Below are 18,609 nucleotides of genomic sequence, written 5' to 3' on the forward strand. Positions count from 1 at the left end.
AAAAAGTAAAACTACATTTTTAAAAAGAAATAAAAATTTCAATAGGGCAAAGAAGGAATTAACAAAAAGAAACTACCATTTGAATTCAAGGCCAGAAATGGCAATTATCTGAAATGATTTTTGTCTTAATTATTTAGGTATCTGAGGGGAAAGTGTATAAATTATCCTTGTAACTCCATAATTTTTCCTTAATTTTGTGTATGTGATAAACCCTTAGACACTCAGTAAGAAGTTGTCAATAAAAATGGACAGAAAAATGACAGGCTATTACCAGATACAGTTACAAATTTACATTTTTAATATATGACAGAGTCAGTATAAGGAAAAGTCCACATTTGGGTTTTGGTGAATAAAAAAGCTAGATACAAGATTAACAGTTCTTGCGTATAACCAATAGTAATGTATTATCTTGGTATGGTAATGAGGGTAGCTGTGCTTACTGTGGTAAGCATTTAGTAATGTATATAATTATTGAGTCCCTATGTTGTACATCTGAAATAAATATAATACTGTGTATCAACTATATTCCAATTTTAAAAAAAGAAAGATTAACTCTCCTTAGGAAAGGCTCAAATAAGAATGTCTTTAAAGAAGCAAAACTGAAAGTATCTATAGTTATTTAATAGTTGATTTCAGTCCTAGAAGTCTGAAGTCAAAAAACATCATTCAAAGCCATAACAGAAAATGGCAGATGCTTTGGAGCTGGATTTGTTGCATCTGTATTTGTTTCTCATGTTTTTCCCTTTTCATTACCAATTTTATTAACTTAATAGTATATATGTTCTTTATTGTAAACTATACAAATGTTTTTTTAAGATTTGGGATATATGTATCTAAATAAAAAGTTATTCTAGAGGAATATTGAGAGGCGTAGCAAGGATATTTAAGGCATAAATTACTGGAGCCAGGCTGGGTCACATCCTGGCTCTGCTAACTTCCTATCTGTGTGACTTTGGGGAATTTATTTTGATCTTTCTGTGTTATTTTTTTCTCAGCTTTAAAATAAGGAAAATAAGAGTATTTACTTCGTTAAGTATTGTGAGGATTAAATGAATAAGAAAAATGATTAGAATAATAATGGCACATAAGAGCTATATAAATACTTGCTGTTATTTAGTTACTATGCTCTTTGCTGGGTTAGTGAGGAATATATATAGTAGTTTTATTATTTGGCTTAGTTTTAGCACTCATTGCATCAACATTTTTGATTAAGCTGAATGGATGATATATGTGTACAAACATAGTAAAAGTTATATATTCATACATGTATGTGTTTTTTTCCCTTTCTCTTCATCCTTATTTTGTTTTTTCATGTATTTTACTCAGTAAATGCTACATATTATAATGTGTCAACAATACCTCAATAAAAGTTTTTTAGTAAGAATAAACACTACATATGATGATGATGTATTTAGTGTTTATTCTTACTAAAAAAATTTTATTGAAGTATTGTTGACACATTATAATATGTAGCATTTATTGAGTTTACTCCTGATTCAGGTACTTTTCTGGAAGGCACCTACGCTTACCACTATACCACCAATGCTGCACACAGGCACTTTTCTGAACATTTACGTTGTATTAACTCATGGAAGCCTCATGACAACCTTGAGATTGTTCAGTGATGTGTGTGTGTGTGTGTGTTTTAGATATGATCTCATCCTCACGCAAAGGTACTGTTGGGTAAAGAGGGTGGTGGTAATACCTGTAAATATGCAGAGATAAACAGGCTATCAAATCTTGACTGTGAACTATTTCTACCTCAAATTAGAACAGTATAAACAAGAGGCAATAACTCTCCCTCTACCTCAACCCTCTAAATGAGTCATTGAACCATAGCAATTTTGATACCCCAAGTATTAAAGCTTAGCCTACATCTTGGAAGAACCTTTCTATGCCTCATGGCTCAAAAGTTCATTCAAAATAGGGTTAAGATTTTCCTAAATCTTCACCCAAATTGTAGCTATTAAGCCCTGTTATGGCAACACAGATGAATAAATACTCTAAAGGCATATCTGACATTTGTACTCCTGAGCTGTTAAGGATTGTGGAAATGCTCAGGCTTTGCTGAATTTGCTGAATTTGACAGGACTAGAGGTGTGCGCACAGCCTTATCAGAAATCACATAAATTCATTCTAAACAAAGGGACAAAAACTTGTGTTCAGTGTTCCCTCTACTTTGCTTCTAGGTTTAAGGTTCTCATAAGCCATGTAGTCTTTTAAGCTATTAGTTGACAAAAACAAAAGTAAATATGATGTATACTTTGTAAGCATTATGTTCTTATAAGAGTCATATTGCCAATACTTGGTGCTTTTAAAAAATTTTTATTGAGGTATAATCGACATACCTATACATAAAGTGTATGGCTTGATATTTTGGTGTATGTATACCCCATGAAACCATCACTGTAATCAGTATAGTGAATATATCATCATACCCAAAAGTTTCCTCATGCCTCTGTATAATCCCCTGCCTTCCTGTTGCCTATTCCCAAGCAATCACTGATCTATTTCTATAAGTTGGTTTGCATTTTCTAGAATTTTATATAAATGGAACCATCTTCTTTTTTCTGTCTGCTTCTTACTTAGCATAATTGTATTGAGATTCTTCGAGGTTGTTACATGTTTCAATGATTCTTTTCATTGCTGACCAAGTATTAATCCTTGTATGGATATACTACAATTTGTTTATCCTTTCTTCTGTTGATGGATATTTGGGTTGTTTCCACTTTTTGGCTATTATGAATAAAGCTGATATGAATATCCTTTGTTTTGGACATAAGCTTTCATTTCTCATGGGTAAATGCTATGGAGTGGAATGGTGAGGTCATGTGGTAGGTGTATGCTTAACTTTTTAAGAAACTGCCAAATTGTTTTCCAAAGTAGTTATACTGTTTTTACATTCCCACCAACAATATATGAGAGTTGTATTTCTCCATCCTTACCAACATTTCCTATGGTCAGTCTTAGGCATTCTGCCATGTGTGGAATGGCATTTCATTGTACTTTTAATATGTATTTTCCTGGTGATATTGAGTATCTTTTCATGTAGTTATTTTCCATCCATATATCTTCTTTGGTGAAATACATGTTTAAATCTTTCTCAGATCACTGCAGTTGTGTTGTTTTCTTACGAGAGTTGGAGTTTTCTTTTAAATATATTCTAGATACGTCCATTATTAGAGAAATGCTTTGTAAGTATTTTCTTTCAGACTGTAAATTGTCTTTCTGTTCTAACAGTGGTTTTTGAAGAAAAAAAATTTTTAATTTTCATAAAGTACAGTTTATTAGTTATTCTTTATGGATTGTGCTTTTGGTATTGTATCTAATAAATCTATCTAGTCCAGTGCCAAAAAGGAAGTTTTATAGTTTCAGGTTTTACATTTAGGTCTGCATCTTTTTCTTTTTTTTGGCAAGTAGAAGCAGCAAGCTCATTAGGTTGAAAGCACACTTGGAGGGGTCCAAGCAGGCAACTTGAGAAGATTCAAATACATCTATTTTTATTTTAATTCTGTATATAGTACAAGGTATGAGTGAAGGTATGAGTACCTTTTTTATTTGCATATTGATTTGTTCTACCACCACTTATTTAAAAACTATATACTTTCTCCACTGAATTGCCTTTGCACTTTTGCCAAAAGTCAGTTGTTTAGTCATGTGTGTGGTTATATAGCCTTTTAGAGCCAATAAATGTTTGTAAAATTTTAAATAATACCAGGCAGAATAATAGATAGGAGATTTTATATATTTTTTATAGAATTATTTGGTGTTCTAGCATTCATAACTTAAAATAACCACTAAAATTATAACATTTTTAGCATTTAACAAAAGTTTTTATTCTTTTGTATCAGATCATTTTTTGATGGTAGTATTTGGCTTCTTCAGCTTTGGCCTCTGCTAAATACTGATTTTTCAAATCTTATGATATGCATGATATGTTTTCTTGGCAAAGCTATCAAGAAAGTTTCTCACGCATTAGGCTAAAATGTGTATTGAGTGCATTCAAAGGAGTTGTATCAGTTTTCACTCAGTGAGTGAGAGTGCCTATTTCTCACATTCTGTACTGAGTAATATTTAGTAATTGCCTACTATGTGTCAGGGCACTTTACCATGGAATTGAGGTATTCAAAGAACAAAGCAGACATGGTCCCTGTTTTCCTGGCATTTACAGTCTGGCAGTAGAGTCAGACATTGAACGACTCTGTTCACAGATTTTTAATTTAAATGGCAAGTGCTATAAAGGAGTAATATTGAAAGCTATGAGCACATGCCAGAGGGAACTGGAAGTTAATTCCTTAGCAAGCCACACTATTGAAAACTTATGTCTCTGATTAAGAATTTTTCTCTCCATAGCCAACTTAGTTAAACAGACCTTGGTTGTTATTAATTGTGGAATGCTAGGTAAACCATTAGAAATGCAGATTTCTTGCCCTCTGAATTGAAAGTGTCTGTGGAGTTCTGACTCAAGTCCTATCTTTAAATCCGTTTTGTGAAAGGTGATTTACCTATGTTAGGCAGCATTCTTTTCTTCTTTTTTCCTCACTTTACGCTTTAGCTCATATTTTCATTGCAGCAATTTTGTGAATTCTGAGTTGGAGGTAAGTTATTTATGGTAATACTTCCTTTTAAATGTTGGGTTAATATGCTTTTGTACTGTTTGTGAACCTTCTTTCCCTTCTATTTCATTAATGAAATGAATGACAGGGCAGGACCATTTGCATATATAAACATCATTTTTAATACAAATGTAATAGCATTATTACTGTAGCACTGTTGATGCTGATTCTTGTATGTACATCAGTCTCAAGTATATGCATTGCTTATATTTGGCCAGTTTGGCTGCTCATGCATGGTATATTTTCTTGGCAAAGCTATCAAGAAAGTTTCTCATTAATTAACATTCAAATGAGTGGTAATAGTAATTGTAGGCAGTTTTTAAGAGATATTTCTAAAATTTTGAGCAATAGCTTTTTTTAGAGTAGTTGTAAAATTTCTAGAATGACTAGTACTGAAGAAATAATTTTCATGCATGTATGACTGTTGGCACTTTTTAAAATTGGTAGTCATTTCCTGGGCAGTTAGTTTATCTGAAAAAACTGTCCAAAGAGCCTGACAGCCATTTCAGAGGCCATGAAGTTTAAGGATCCCTTCAGAAGAGACTTTGCTAAGGACAGTCCTTGGTACTATGAAGTTGGAGTTGTGGACCGTTTAACCCAGAAATTTCATCATTTTTATTATTATTATAAGACTATAGGATTTCAAATAAACTAATATTTCATTTTGTTACCATTATTGGATTTTAAAGATATCTCTGGTTCTTCACTATTGTAGTGTTAAACATGTATGTAAGTAAATCCTTTCCACATGTCAGATACACTACAAGTACAATTTATGGTTCAAGGAGTTTCAACATTTTTAAGGGCCTTGTTGCATATTGCCAAGTTGCTTCTCATATTTCTTAGAAAATAATAAATGCAGATAGTAGAACAGGCTACTACTTTCTTTTTAGTTTGTGAATGATCTGTTATATTACCTTTTTTTCAGTCTCCTCCCTTTTGCTTGCATATTATCCTTTGTCATTCTAACATCGAGTTAATAATAGAAATGAGGTACCCCTGGTTTAAAGAAAAAAAGGTAATGAAAGTTAAAACTACTGAATAAAATAAGGTCTTTTGAGTTATTTGTTTAAAAATGCCTAAGTGTTAAAATGAGGTGAAATCTGGGGGACTTTGCCACTCTTTTTATAGATATGTCCATGTATTTATATTTTTTCACCACTGTCATCTTAAGTGGGCTGCTTATGTCTCAAAACCTATCTCCCAGTCAAACAACACCTACCTCATAGGACTGTTGTCAAGGGTTAAATGAGATATGTCTGTTTTTTAACATAATGCCTCAAGTATAATTTATGCTTAGCAAATAATAGTTGACATTATCTGCTTTTTATTTCAAAAGATTTTATTGAGTTAGTGCTGTGCAAGGTACTATGCTAGGTGGAGGGGAGGGTGTAAGAAAATTATAAATATGCTTCTTGAAGGCAGGGATACTTGAGTCTGTTTGTATAACAATTTTTCCATTGATCATAGACTTCTAGCCTATAAATTCATACCATAGAATTTATATACTACAGTATTTTGTTATTCTGGTTTAAACTTTGGATTATCATACTTAGTATGGAATACTTTTATTTTATAAAAATTTGAAGTGAAAGGAATATGTGATTGTTTATTTCCAGGAGTGCTATAAAAATCGTTTATGGACAAGCCTATCAACTAATCTTAACAGGTAGCTGATAACAATTTGATTCTATTCCCAGCTCAAGTGTCCACCCTAGCTTTTATCTTTACTATTTGTTTTGCAGAAATGCCTTCATTTTGATAATTAGAGGGGTGATTGTGTGCATGTCCTCAAAAGAATTTATACCAATAGGGATACATTTTTCCAGATTCTGTTAGTCCAGTTGCCACCTGTGGTTTTTCCATACTTTACTCTGATTCCCACTTTTGTCTGCACTTTTCCTTGTAGTCCATCTCATTACTTTTTGCAAACTATTTAAGTACTGACTTTGTCTTTATTCTTAACCTTTTGGTTAATCCATTCTTTTTTTTTTTTTAAGTAGCACCGTACTACATGTATAATACATAAAAACACCTATTCTTAAGGCTCTTCTTCCTTGTTATGTTGGTTAATTCATCGGACCAGTAAAAGGCAACAAGGCCCCCAATGCTTTCTGTCTTTTAATTTTGCATTCTTCACAAGGTGGCCTCTCTGCATATATCAGCTCTATTTAAGGTCCCAAGATGGCTGCTCATCCCATGCAAATGACCAAATCCCAAGGGAAAAAGTTTCTCATGGAATGTATCTTCTAAAAGAGCAAATAAATAATTCCCAGAAGTTCCCCAACAGATTTTGTCTTACCTCTTCCTAGTCAGAACATCACTACATGTTCATTACAAAGCAGTCATTGGTAAGGAAACTGAAATTATCTTGATGGCCCTAGGAAAAGTTGAGTCAATTTAGGGTTTTGTTGGCAAAATAAAAATGGGGAAGTAGTTATGCGTAGTAATCTGTCACTTAAGCCTTTCTAATGGGAGTGCTAGATAGGTAGATTAAATAAAATGAATAGGAAATTGCTTCACAAAATGATCTAATACTAATAAGTATTGTCTCAGAGCCTTGTGATTTAGCTTTTACATAACACCTCACCTTGCCCCCAACAGCTGTATCATGTAAGACTGGGAGTAAAAAGAATTATTTCTGAAATAATAAAATTATGTGGCAATCAGTAGCGATTTGGAGTGAAACAAATGTAGGAAACACAAGTGGACCTCTGGTGTTGTGATTTGCCACTGCAGTGTTCTGCAGTGTGTGTGGGGAGAGGCTGATGATTCATTAGATCAGATTGTTGCCTGTACTAACTTTCTGAATTTTTCCCCTTCTACAGCAGGCTTGTCTTTTTTTTTTTTTTAATCTTTCATAAATATGGAAGGGGAACCCTACAGTTTGTGACTGTAGGAATGTTAGTCATAAATTGCATTTGCTTTTCATCCTCAAAGTAAGTCAAACAGCTAAAGGCAAATTTTTTATATAATCATTTCTATGAGTGCAGCTATGTCTAAACTGTTTCATGAAAACAACTGTTTTTAAAGTAGGTATCATGTTTTATTAGATAAATGACTGAGAGCAACAAGAATAGCTGTATATTGTATTAGGAATGAGTTACTAAGTAGCATCTAGAACTTTACATAGCATTAAATCATATCATGATAGTTTGAACCTTACAGAAATTTGGGATAAAATTAACTTTCAGTATCATCTAACTCATAATTTGCTTATTGCAAATTAAAATGTTTTGGGAGGCTGTTGGCTTAACATCTTTAAAAACACGCTTTTTCACATAGAGGCATTAAGCATTTCATATTGAAGCAGAAGATTTTAGTGGAGTATATTTGTTTTCACTATTTGCATAGATAACAGTGAAGGGTGATTAATGGATACAAATTTGTATGTTATTGTAGGTCCGGGGAAAGGAAATCCCAGGGCAAAATACCCCTAAAAACCAAAATCAGTCAAAGGGAGAAATAAAGTTTAAAACCCGTTTATTGCTCACAAACTGCAGTCCCAGCCGTCTTTCTTCTCTGCTCTAGCAGCAACCACACCGGCCCTCCCCCTCACCTCTCAGGTATGGACAAGCCCTCTGTTGCCCAGGTAATCATCCATTGATAAGGAGATGAAGTTCTCCAACCCTGAGGAAAGATGCAAATGCACTAAAGCCATACTTCTTTCCACCTCTGAATGCCTATTGATATGCAGATATACTAAAGCTAGGCGAGATATTCTGGAAATGTTTCAATTTTACCCACAATATTGTATTTACCAAACGTTATTTGCTTATCCCTGTTAAGTGGTTAAGTCACTATATCTATTTAATGGATCATTTTTATTGTATTTGTAGGGTATATTTATTTTCACTATTTTCATAGATAACAGGAACCTTTATATAAGTGCTGTGGGAATTGCAGATTTTAATGTTCAGAGATTCTATTTCCTTGGACAAATACTTGGAAGTTTCTCAAAATGTTTAACTGTGAAGAGGTTGAAGCCTGAAACTTCTGGGCTTAGGAAGACATATTTCTAAATCTATCAAAAAATAGTACTTTAGAAGTTAAATTCTTACGAGTTTGGACTTTTTTTCTGTAACTGCTCACTCATGATGGGCTCTATGTAAGGTTTATGTTAAAGTGTTGTGCCCAAAGTCACGAATCCCAGAAGACCACCGAGGAGCCAACACCGATGCAAAAGCAAAGAGCCTTGATTCGAGCTAGCTGGAGCTCAATCTCCTATCTGCACCGACGCAGCAGCGGGGAGATGCCAGAGAAAGAGAGCAAGTTTCAAAAGTGCAAAGGTTTTATTGGGGATCTAGGGGCTGTTGGTGGGGTGAGAGGTGTGGCCTTGGCCAATTGGCTGGGTCTAGGGGTAGTTGGTGGGGTGAGAGGTCGTGGCTCTGGTCGATTGGCAGGGTCTAAGGGTGGTTGGTGGGCTTCTTGCTGACTGGTGAGGAGAGAGCCCAAGCTCCGATTGGCTGAGGGAGGATCGGGTCCCGATTGGCTGGAGTAGGATCCTTGAAATAGCAGCACTTATTCTAAGGGGGGGGTCTAAAAATAAAATTAACTCCTGGGGGAAAAAACCAAGTCCCCTTCAAAAGTACAAGGAGCAAGTTCCTTTTAGAAACCAAGGCTTTGGTATGAGGACCTGACCTCTGTCTGTTGCTTGATTAAGCCTGAACATTGCTGTAAATGCCCTGCTTTCTAAACCCACTTTTGAATTCCTTTTCCCATTTCACAGAATAACTAATTACATACAATATAACTAAGAGGAAAGAAGCCAAAAATTGTACTGGTACAAGTGGAAGTCCAAGTTTCAGTTATCCAAGGAGTAATTATACAATTTGTTCATTATTTGAGTATTTTGAGTTCTTTGGAATCAGGTGCCAAGAAAGAGTCTGGTGTATAAGATGTCTTTTAGGGATCAACACATGTGAAAGGAAGGGGGTGGAAGCAGACCTAGGTAGAGAAAGAAGTTAAAATGCAGTGCAAGCCAGACAAAGCCTCAGTCGACCTGACAGGAGGTCTGCAGCCAGTATTGCTTGATAGTGTATCCCAGGCCAGGCTGACATGATGGGGTCTTCATACTTCCTCCTTGGTCACCAGGTACAGGTGGCCCTGTAGAAGATGTGAGTGGGAGCAAGGCAGCTAGCTCTGCATCTCAGGTCTGTCCTGAAAAGCTGACAGCGGTTAGGTATTCACTGACCACACAGCCCTGTCCTTCCTTGAAGGGGATCTTGATGCTGCATTTCTGTGTCTAGTGTGGTAAAACTGCTGTGTTGGGGCAGATTATTGTCCTCTGTACCATTTGGATTGTTAAGATTTCAAACAACAGAAATCAGCCTAGTTTCTAATTTAGGAGGAAGACAGGGTGATGCTTAAAGATGCATAGGCTTTGGAGTAGACTACCTAGGTTGGAATCTCACTTTAACTGCTTGCCTGTTTTGTAATCTTGGGCAAAGTTACTTAAATCTTGGTTCTTTAGCTTCCCCGTTTGTAAAATGGAGGTGATGTTAGGGAGTATGCAGTTGTTCAGTAACTATTCACTGAGTGCTTATTTTCTTTACCCAGGTACTGTTTTCTTTGCCCTCATGAAACTGGCATTCTAAGAAGTAATAGAGATAACAAACAAGTAAATTAAAAAGAAAAATTATATTCTTATTGGTAGTTACAAGTGCTGTGAAGAAAAGGAGGGTAAGAGAATTGAGGAAGACAATGGGAAGAAGGAAACTAGTTCATGGAAATGAGGAAAACACATTCCAAGCAGGGGCACTGCAAGTGTAAAGGTCTGAGTTGTTGGAGCCAAAAATAAAATTTAACTATGTCAAAACATCAAAAGTAGACAGAAGTGCCTGAAATTCCTGCATTTTATACTTTAAAAATTGGTGTTTTCATAATTTTCTTATTTTATCCTGGGAGAAGGTTAAAAGAGCTGGTTTGGGGATGTTTTTGCAAGTATTTCTCTGCATGTAACACAATGGAGTAGAAAAAGACAAATTATTCATAATCATCATCATATTTTTCTGCTATTAACATTGACATTTTAAAAAGTAGAATCACCTTGGTTTGCTATATAAGAATATATTAATCAGATGAATGCAGATTTGTGGCTCTTGGGAAAGCATCTCTAAGTAAATTCATATGATTATCACTTAGGCTCTTGATTCTCTTATTAGTTTGATGCTGCTGTCCCTAATGCCTATTGTCTTTGGCATAAGTTAAGCGATATATGGCTAAACATAAAAAAGTTAAAAACTATAGAATCATTAGTTTCCATGGTGGCTAGGATTACCCAACTAAGTGATAAACCCATCATGGGGCAGCTGATTCATGAATAAACCCATTTGATTTCCACTAATTATTTCTCATACATTTGTTTGAAAAGTACTTTAATTTTTTTTAAGTCAGAACAGATACTGTTATTGCCTCCTGAATGGAGCATCTTTGTGAACCCTAAAAAATTTGAAACATCATAAGGAAGCTCTATTATGTACTCTGATGCCTCCTGTTCATCTTTGAATCTCAGCTTAGCTTCCTGTAAGTCACTCCTGTCCTGCCCAAGTCTAGGTTAGATGCCCTTGCCTTATGCTCTTCCAGATCAGCCTGCTCTGCTCTTGTGAGAACATGTCACTTTATTGTGACTACCCGTTTTTCTTTTGATCCCACCAGGCCAGAAACTCCTTGGGGGAGAGCTAGTGTCTTACTCCATTGTGTGTTCAACCTGTAATACAGCACCTAGAGGATCATTGACACTAGAATAAAATCTGTTTAGTTTTAGAAAATAAAGCTATGGTAGAATATACATAAGAGCAAAGAAAAAGACTAGCCAAGTGACTAGATTTAATTCAAGTTACAAAAAGATAAGAATACAAAGGGTGTTTCTTATACATTAGGTGTTTCTTAAACAAAGCAAAACTGAAGAAACAAAACAGCAGCAGACTCTTAGACTCCAAGAAGAGACTAGCAGTTACCAAAGGGAAGGGGTTGGGGAGGGTCACTGGGGAGGGAGGCAGAAGGGGATTAAGGGGCATTATGATTAGCACACATAATATAGGGGGGGTCACAGGGAAGGCAGTATAGCACAGAGAAGACAAATAGTGACTCTATAGGATCTTATTACGCTGATGGACAGTGACTTCAATGGGGTGTAGGGGGACTTGATAATGTGGGTGAATGCAGTAACCACAATGTTGCTCATGTGAAACCTTCATAAGATTGTGTATCAATGATACCTTAATAAAAAAAGAGAAAAAATACATTAGGTGTTTTTTAGAAAATAGGCAATATTAGCTTGCCTTAACAGAATAAAATTAGTAGTCATCCGTATTACTTTTCTGCTGGGCTTAACTGTTAGGTACCTTGTAATAACTCCATTAGATTTTACAGATGAATCTAAGGCTCAAAAGCTTGAAAGAATTTGATTTGCCTAAGGACACAGCTCTTAAATTCAAACTCAATCTGTCTGACTCAAAGCCTTGGTCTGTCTCAATAAAAAGAAGCAGCCAGAACAGATGTACTCTTTAGTACTTACTCATATAGCATTTAGAATACTGTTACTTATTTTGTTTGCTGTTTTAAAAGAACTCGACGTTATGAGATAATTCCAGAAAAGGGTAGCTTCAGGAGAAAGAATCTGAAGAGATTATCCTTTGAGGAACAGTTGAAGGCAATGAAGATAATTTCTTTAGAGAGGGAACATACTCATTCTGTGTGGCTACAGTATTTAGAAGAAACAAGGCCACCAGAGGGTAGAAGTTATGGGGAAGTAGATTTAGGTTAGATAAAAGACTATTCCCTAAAAAGAGATTTTGCAAAATAGAATGGTTTTTTTTTAATTGAAGCCCTGTTTTAAAGTAGTATTACTGGTGAAATTTTTGTAAGCATTTTACATTTCACAAGGAACATTAACAAATTTGTAGGTCAATCACAAATGTGGGGTAGGTGGTAACATTCCTAATTTCCAAATGTAGATATTAAAAAATTTTGATTTGTCCAAGATCTCCTGCAGCATGTCACTGGTAGAATCAGAATGTGTCTAGCTGACTCAAGATTTCATGCTATTTCTACTTTTAATAGGCAGATGACCGTGTATCATGTGTGCTGTGTAGGAAATAGCCATATTTGGGGAAGAAGTTAGACTATAATTGCCAAGTTCTCTTCTGACTGAAAATCTTTGGTTTTTCTGAAGATTAAAATTTGATCTCTTTTGCTTGTACACAGCTTCTTTGAAGACTTTGCCCAACTCATTTCCCAAATAAATATGTGTCTTTAAACTTTGGGTGTTTTTCCCTATCATCCAAGCAGTTGCTAGAAAACCTGTTCTATTATTTTATATTTCAGGCTTTTGCGGTCCCCTCCTGTTGTCAGTCAATCCAAACCTGGGTCATCTCCCTGCACACTAGGTGAGACCTCAACCTGGGAGAGGGTTCTTGACTGATCAAGAAAGAATTCACAAGCAGGTCGAGCAGGTACAAGCAAAGAGTAGTTTCATAAAGCAAAGTTCACACTCAAGGAGGGAGTGCAGGCGGCTCCAGAGGCAGGCAACACCATGAGGTTTCAGTTGGCTGGTCTTACAGCTGGCGTGTATGCAGTGAGTGGAATATTCATTGGGATAGGTGGAGGATTTCTCGGAGAAAAGGTTTACACCCTCTTTTTGTCCTTAGATGGTCTGCCTCTGAACTGTCCTGGAGCCAAGGGGTGTGATTTTTCGTATGCTAATGAGTGTATGTGTACTTTGAGGTGAAGTCAGGGTCAGCTTCACCATGTTGGAACCAGTCAGTTTTGACAGGTCTGTTATCTATATTCTCACTCCCCACATCCCACAAGAACAGTTTACATGGAATATTTAGAATATAAACAAGCATCTAACAATGTAAACACCAGCCAAAATTCCCAAGCCCCTCCCTGTTCATGTCTGGCTATCCACCTACTATAACACGTACCAGCTTACTCAATAGCCCCATCTATTCCATCTCTAGGAAGCTGAAAAATCTTAGTAAACCAATTTCCCCATTTCTTTACTTCTTCCTTTAGCTGGCCTTCCAACAATTTAATTTTCCTATTGGTCACCAAAATCCTTGTCTCCTTTATTGACATTAGTGACTGTAGTATCTGGTTTATATTTTTCTTTCCAATTATTTATACCCTACCTTCATCTTTATCAACAAATTACCACCCTGATGATAGTCTACACCTTTTCAAGGATACCATCTTCAAGTTCTTAGTACTTTTCTTGCTCCTTTGATCATATTCTTCTCACTTGTAAGGTCTCTCCTATCTCCATATGGTTTATAATCGTTAGTCATTTCCACTGATGTCTATTTTTTTAAGCACTTAGTTCTTTCCTATTAGCCTGTCCACCAATCCCTTTTTGACCACACTGTTTCAAACCAAAACTCCACTGTTAGTGGCTTCATTGTTACACCCCCGCCCCCCCACAAATCCTTTGATCTCTTGGTTACTGGGTTATAAATTGTGTTCCATGATGTATAGTAATCACTACTTCTGCAGTGATCCTTAAGTGGTTTTATAAACACTACTTTATTTTATAAAGACTGCTTGACCCTGCCTGAATTAATCCCCAAGGCTCTGGGTTTGGTGTTCCTCTCTGATTCTTCACATGTGAACTCAACTCAGTCAGCCTCAAAACTTACTTCCAAGCTCCCTGTTCCCCCTAGTTCATCCCATTGGTTTACACTTCTCCCACATCTGAATCAATTTCTCCTCTGCTCCCTGTGTGTTGTTATTATGAACAGTTAAGTCGTTTTGCTTTATTGTACAGTTGTTTAAAGCCAGTGAAAGTTTCTTTTATTCACAGTCCTTATTCCCAAGTTTAACGCAGTGCCTTTTCCTTGGTAGGAGCTCATTAAACATTTAATAGATTGAATTCCGTTGACATTCAAGCCATAACTATTTCCATTGCTTTTCAACTTTTCATCATGCCTGCCTTCTCTCCTCTACTTTAATCTGTGAGATTAACGAAACATCATTCTTTTCATAACAGTTCTCCTCAGTTATTTCCTGTGCTTTTGGGTTAAAGTTCACTTGGCATGCATTTTAAGACCCACAGATTAGTCTCTCTACCTTTGCATGCTTATTTCTCAATGTTGATCTAATGTATGCTTTTTATTCCAGGCAGGCTGGTCTGTTAACTGTTCTTGAAATTTTTGTTTTCATTCTTTTGTTCATGTTATTTCCTACCTGGAATGCCTTTGCTATCCTTCTTGTCTTAATTTATGCTAATTCTACCTGACCCTAAACAGCCTAATCTTTGAACTTTCAGTAAATAAGTATATATTATTTGGCACTTTATTAGTTATTGATCTGTGACCCCTTACTTCATGGTTAGGGACATTATTTAGTTTTATATATGTACATATATTTCATCTCTGTTACCAAATTGTTAATAATTACTAAGTTAGACTAGCAGTCAAAAATAAACTTTGGAATCTGCAACCAGTATTCTGTTTGATCTTGAATAGTTCATTCCTTGAGTTTTTCAGCTTGCACACCTATAAAGAAAAGAAGTTGAACTGAATTTCTTAAAGTGTGTATTGTTCTGCTAAAAAGAAAAGAAACATGCTCCCAGGAAAAATTTAAAGATAGACAATACATGTAAAAAAATTCTAATGTAAGATAAAATTTGCTAGATGAAAAATAAAGCAGGGAAAGAAGGAGCTATGATGCAGTTTTAAGCATATGGGTGGAGAAGCCTTTTAGAGAAGGTGACTTTTAAATAAAGACCTGAAGGAAGTATAGGAGCACAAATCTGGGAGAAGAATACCCCAGGCAGGAGGAACAACACATAGAGAACCTGAGGCAGAATATGTGTTTTTGAGAAATTCAAAGAATTCGCTGTAAATACGCAGAGTGATGAAAGGAAAGAGTAGTGGGAAAGGAGATCAGAGAGATAATGGGGTGGGGGCAAGACTTAGGACTCATAGCTGTTGGAAAGACTTTGCATTGTTTGTTGCACTTCTTGGTATTCTTTGGCTTTCTTTGCATAGGGATATATAATTCTGAATTTTAATAACTGTAGACCATTCAAGAATGTGTGGTACTTTTAACCAAATTTTGAGCATTTTATATTTTATTTTGAAGAAGTGATAATAACTTAAGAATACATCAAAGATGAGAGCTAACTTAGTATAATCGCTCTTTTCTTTTTGGGTTTGTAATTATAACTTAATATTTTCTACCATAGGTAAATTAACATGATGGATTTCTCCAAGCTACCGAAAATACTCGATGAAGATAAAGAAAGCACATTTGGTTATGTGCATGGGGTCTCAGGACCTGGTAAGTAATATGTAATAATCTCAATAGCAAAAGATTCTTAACTTCAATTAATGTATTTTCAAGGTGTTTTAGGTAGAAATATATAAGTTTTTGTTCACATACACAAATTCTGTCTGTCCTTAAAGGTTTCATAGCTACTGTAAGACTGCGGCAATACCTCTATCTTAAAGGTTTCTCTAGCATTCATTATCTAAATTTGATAATTATGAGGGACTAATTTGTGATAACCTGTTTATTATGTAAATACATAGTCAGGGTTCAGAGTTTTACCTGTCTTGGTTTTTTTTGTTAAATCTGAGGTCAAAAAGCTATAAAGTTTATAGCTTTTATTATGGACTATCTTGCAGATAATAGGCATCCACTAAATACCTGTTAATGTGGTTTGAACTTTAGTAATTGTCTTCAGAGCATTTCTCAGCAATATCAACTTTGGCTCTTGGCATATATAAATCCTGCTGAATGGTTATTTAAGATATCACATAACTAGCTGCCTTGGGAAAGAAGTCTCATGACATGGTAATGATAATAGAAAAGCAGTTTTAAACTTTGTTCTACCAAAACGTGGGGTACTGCATTTTAAATAATAAATCTCATCCTAGTATTCTTTTGTTACTTTGCATTCCTGCTACAATATGTGTGTCAAAGTTTCTGTTTGTAAAACCCAGTCATTGATTTATATTCTTTAGTGCCATGAAAATTCATTTTTCATACACCTCATTTTTTTGTACTAATCACAGTGTAGGTGATGACTATTTTCTTGGTGTTTATGCAGATGAAGAATGTCAGTCACCATGCCTCTTATTTCTCCCTAAGAACTTCCACCTCTTCGAACTTGGTATTTGAGTTTGAACTCATTGGCAAATAATACATTTCACTGTTTTCAGCTTCTTTTGCCATTCAGAGAAACAGTATTCCCCCTTGATGCTTATAAAGATCTTTAGGGAAAAAGCAAAAGAGCATCAAAAGAGGTTAAATAAAAATATTCTTCTGAAACTGCAGTAAGGTACGCCTGGAACTTATTTATAATTCTTAAGTACTTAATAAGATAATAGACAAATGGCATACTTTTTGGTTTATGAAATATGATTTAAAATTTTAGTTATCTCTGATATTTCAGTGTATCTTAATTATTCTTACATAGTACACATAGAGGTAAATATTTATGAAATTAGTAAATCTTCATTGTTCTAATATAAGCTAATTAAATATTAATATTTTAATAGTTTCCAGTTGAATATTACCTCATATTATTCCAGTTAATTGTATTTCAGGCTAAATATTAAAAACAGATTTATTCCCATACATATCTGAAAATGTGTACTTTTCTGTGCCAGAAAAGTAAATTTTGCTTATTAGAAATTGTGGTCCAAAATGATAAGTACAAATTCTGGTACCTTTTTTGTATGGAAAAGGTATCCTTTTTAAAAAATTTTTTTGCATATCATAATTGAGTTGTTTATTGTATTTGGATTTTTTTTTCTTATATTGGTTTCTATATGCACACAGTCCTCATCCCAACTAGTGTATTTAACTATCTGTCAAAATAGGAAGATGTTACAGAATCATTGGCTATATTCTCCATGCTGTATTACCATTCCTGTGACCAACTTATATTATGATTGAGAATTTCTGAGCTTCTTTATCCCCCTCACCCTCTCCACTCACACACCCCCAACCCCTTCCACATAGTGACTGCCAGCCACTTCTCAGTGTCTGTGAGTCTACTGCTATTTTGTTCATTTTATTTTATATGTTTTCAGATTCAACAAATAAGTGGAATCAAATGGTATTTGTCATTCCCCACTTGCCTTATTTCATTTAGCATAATGCCCTCTAGGTCCAACCATGTTGTCATAAATGGCAGGATCTCATTCTTTTTTTATGGCTAAATAATATCTCATTGTGGTTTTGATGTGTATTTCTGTGGTGATTGGTGATGTGGAGCATCTTTTCATGTGCTTGATCTCATTCTTTTTTATGGCTAAATAATATCTCATTGTGGTTTTGATGTGTATTTCTGTGGTGATTGGTGATGTGGAGCATCTTTTCATGTGCTTGTTGGCCATCTGTATTTCTTCTCTGGAAAAATGTCTACTCAGGTACTCTATTTTTTAATCAGTTTGTTTTATTGGTGTTGAGGCCTATGAGTTCTTTATGTATTTTGGATGTTAACCGTTTATCAGATGATTGTTTACAAATATGTTCTGCCATACGGTTAGTTGCCATTTTGTTCTGCTGATGGTGTCCTTTGCTGTACAGAAGCTTTTTAGTTTGATGTAGTCCCATTTGTTCATTTTTTATTTTGTTTCCCTTACCCTAGGATATGTGTCCAGGAAAAAATTGCTCATACTTACATTCAAGAGATTTTTGCCTATGTTTTCTTCCAAGACTTATGATTTCATGTGTTACATTTTGGTCTTTGATCCATTTCAAGTTTACTTCTGTGTATAGAGTTAGACAGTAATCCAGTTTCATTCTCTTGCATGTAGCTGTCTAGTTTTCCCAGCACCAATTATTGAAGAGACTGTCTTTCCCCCACTGTATATTCATGGCTCCTTTATAATATATTAATTGACAGTATATGCGTGAGTTTAGAGCTGGGCTCCCTATTCTGTTCCACTTATCTGTGGGTCTGTTCTTGTGCCAGGAACATACCATTTATATTCCTGTAACTTTGTAGTATAATTGAAGTAAGGGAGCATAATAC

The 18,609-nt window shown here is 35.1% G+C and overlaps 1 protein-coding gene across 2 annotated transcripts in view; it reads left to right on the forward strand.

Annotated features, from left to right (window-relative positions):
- ATP6V1A (ATPase H+ transporting V1 subunit A) overlaps nucleotides 1-18,609 on the forward strand; it is a 76,176-nt gene that overhangs the window by 14,615 nt on the left and 42,952 nt on the right. Inside the window, exons 2-3 of one of the 2 annotated variants that reach the window (XM_036929611.2) lie at nucleotides 12,945-13,006; nucleotides 15,808-15,902. In XM_036929611.2, the coding sequence (XP_036785506.2) occupies nucleotides 15,818-15,902 (85 nt within the window). In that variant the 5' untranslated portion in view covers nucleotides 12,945-13,006; nucleotides 15,808-15,817. The remainder of the gene's footprint in view (nucleotides 1-12,944; nucleotides 13,007-15,807; nucleotides 15,903-18,609) is intronic. The other variant, XM_036929610.2, reaches the window with a different exon arrangement.

Source organism: Manis pentadactyla, chromosome 1 (assembly GCF_030020395.1).
Source record: "Manis pentadactyla isolate mManPen7 chromosome 1, mManPen7.hap1, whole genome shotgun sequence".
NCBI classification, from domain to species: Eukaryota; Metazoa; Chordata; class Mammalia; order Pholidota; family Manidae; genus Manis; species Manis pentadactyla.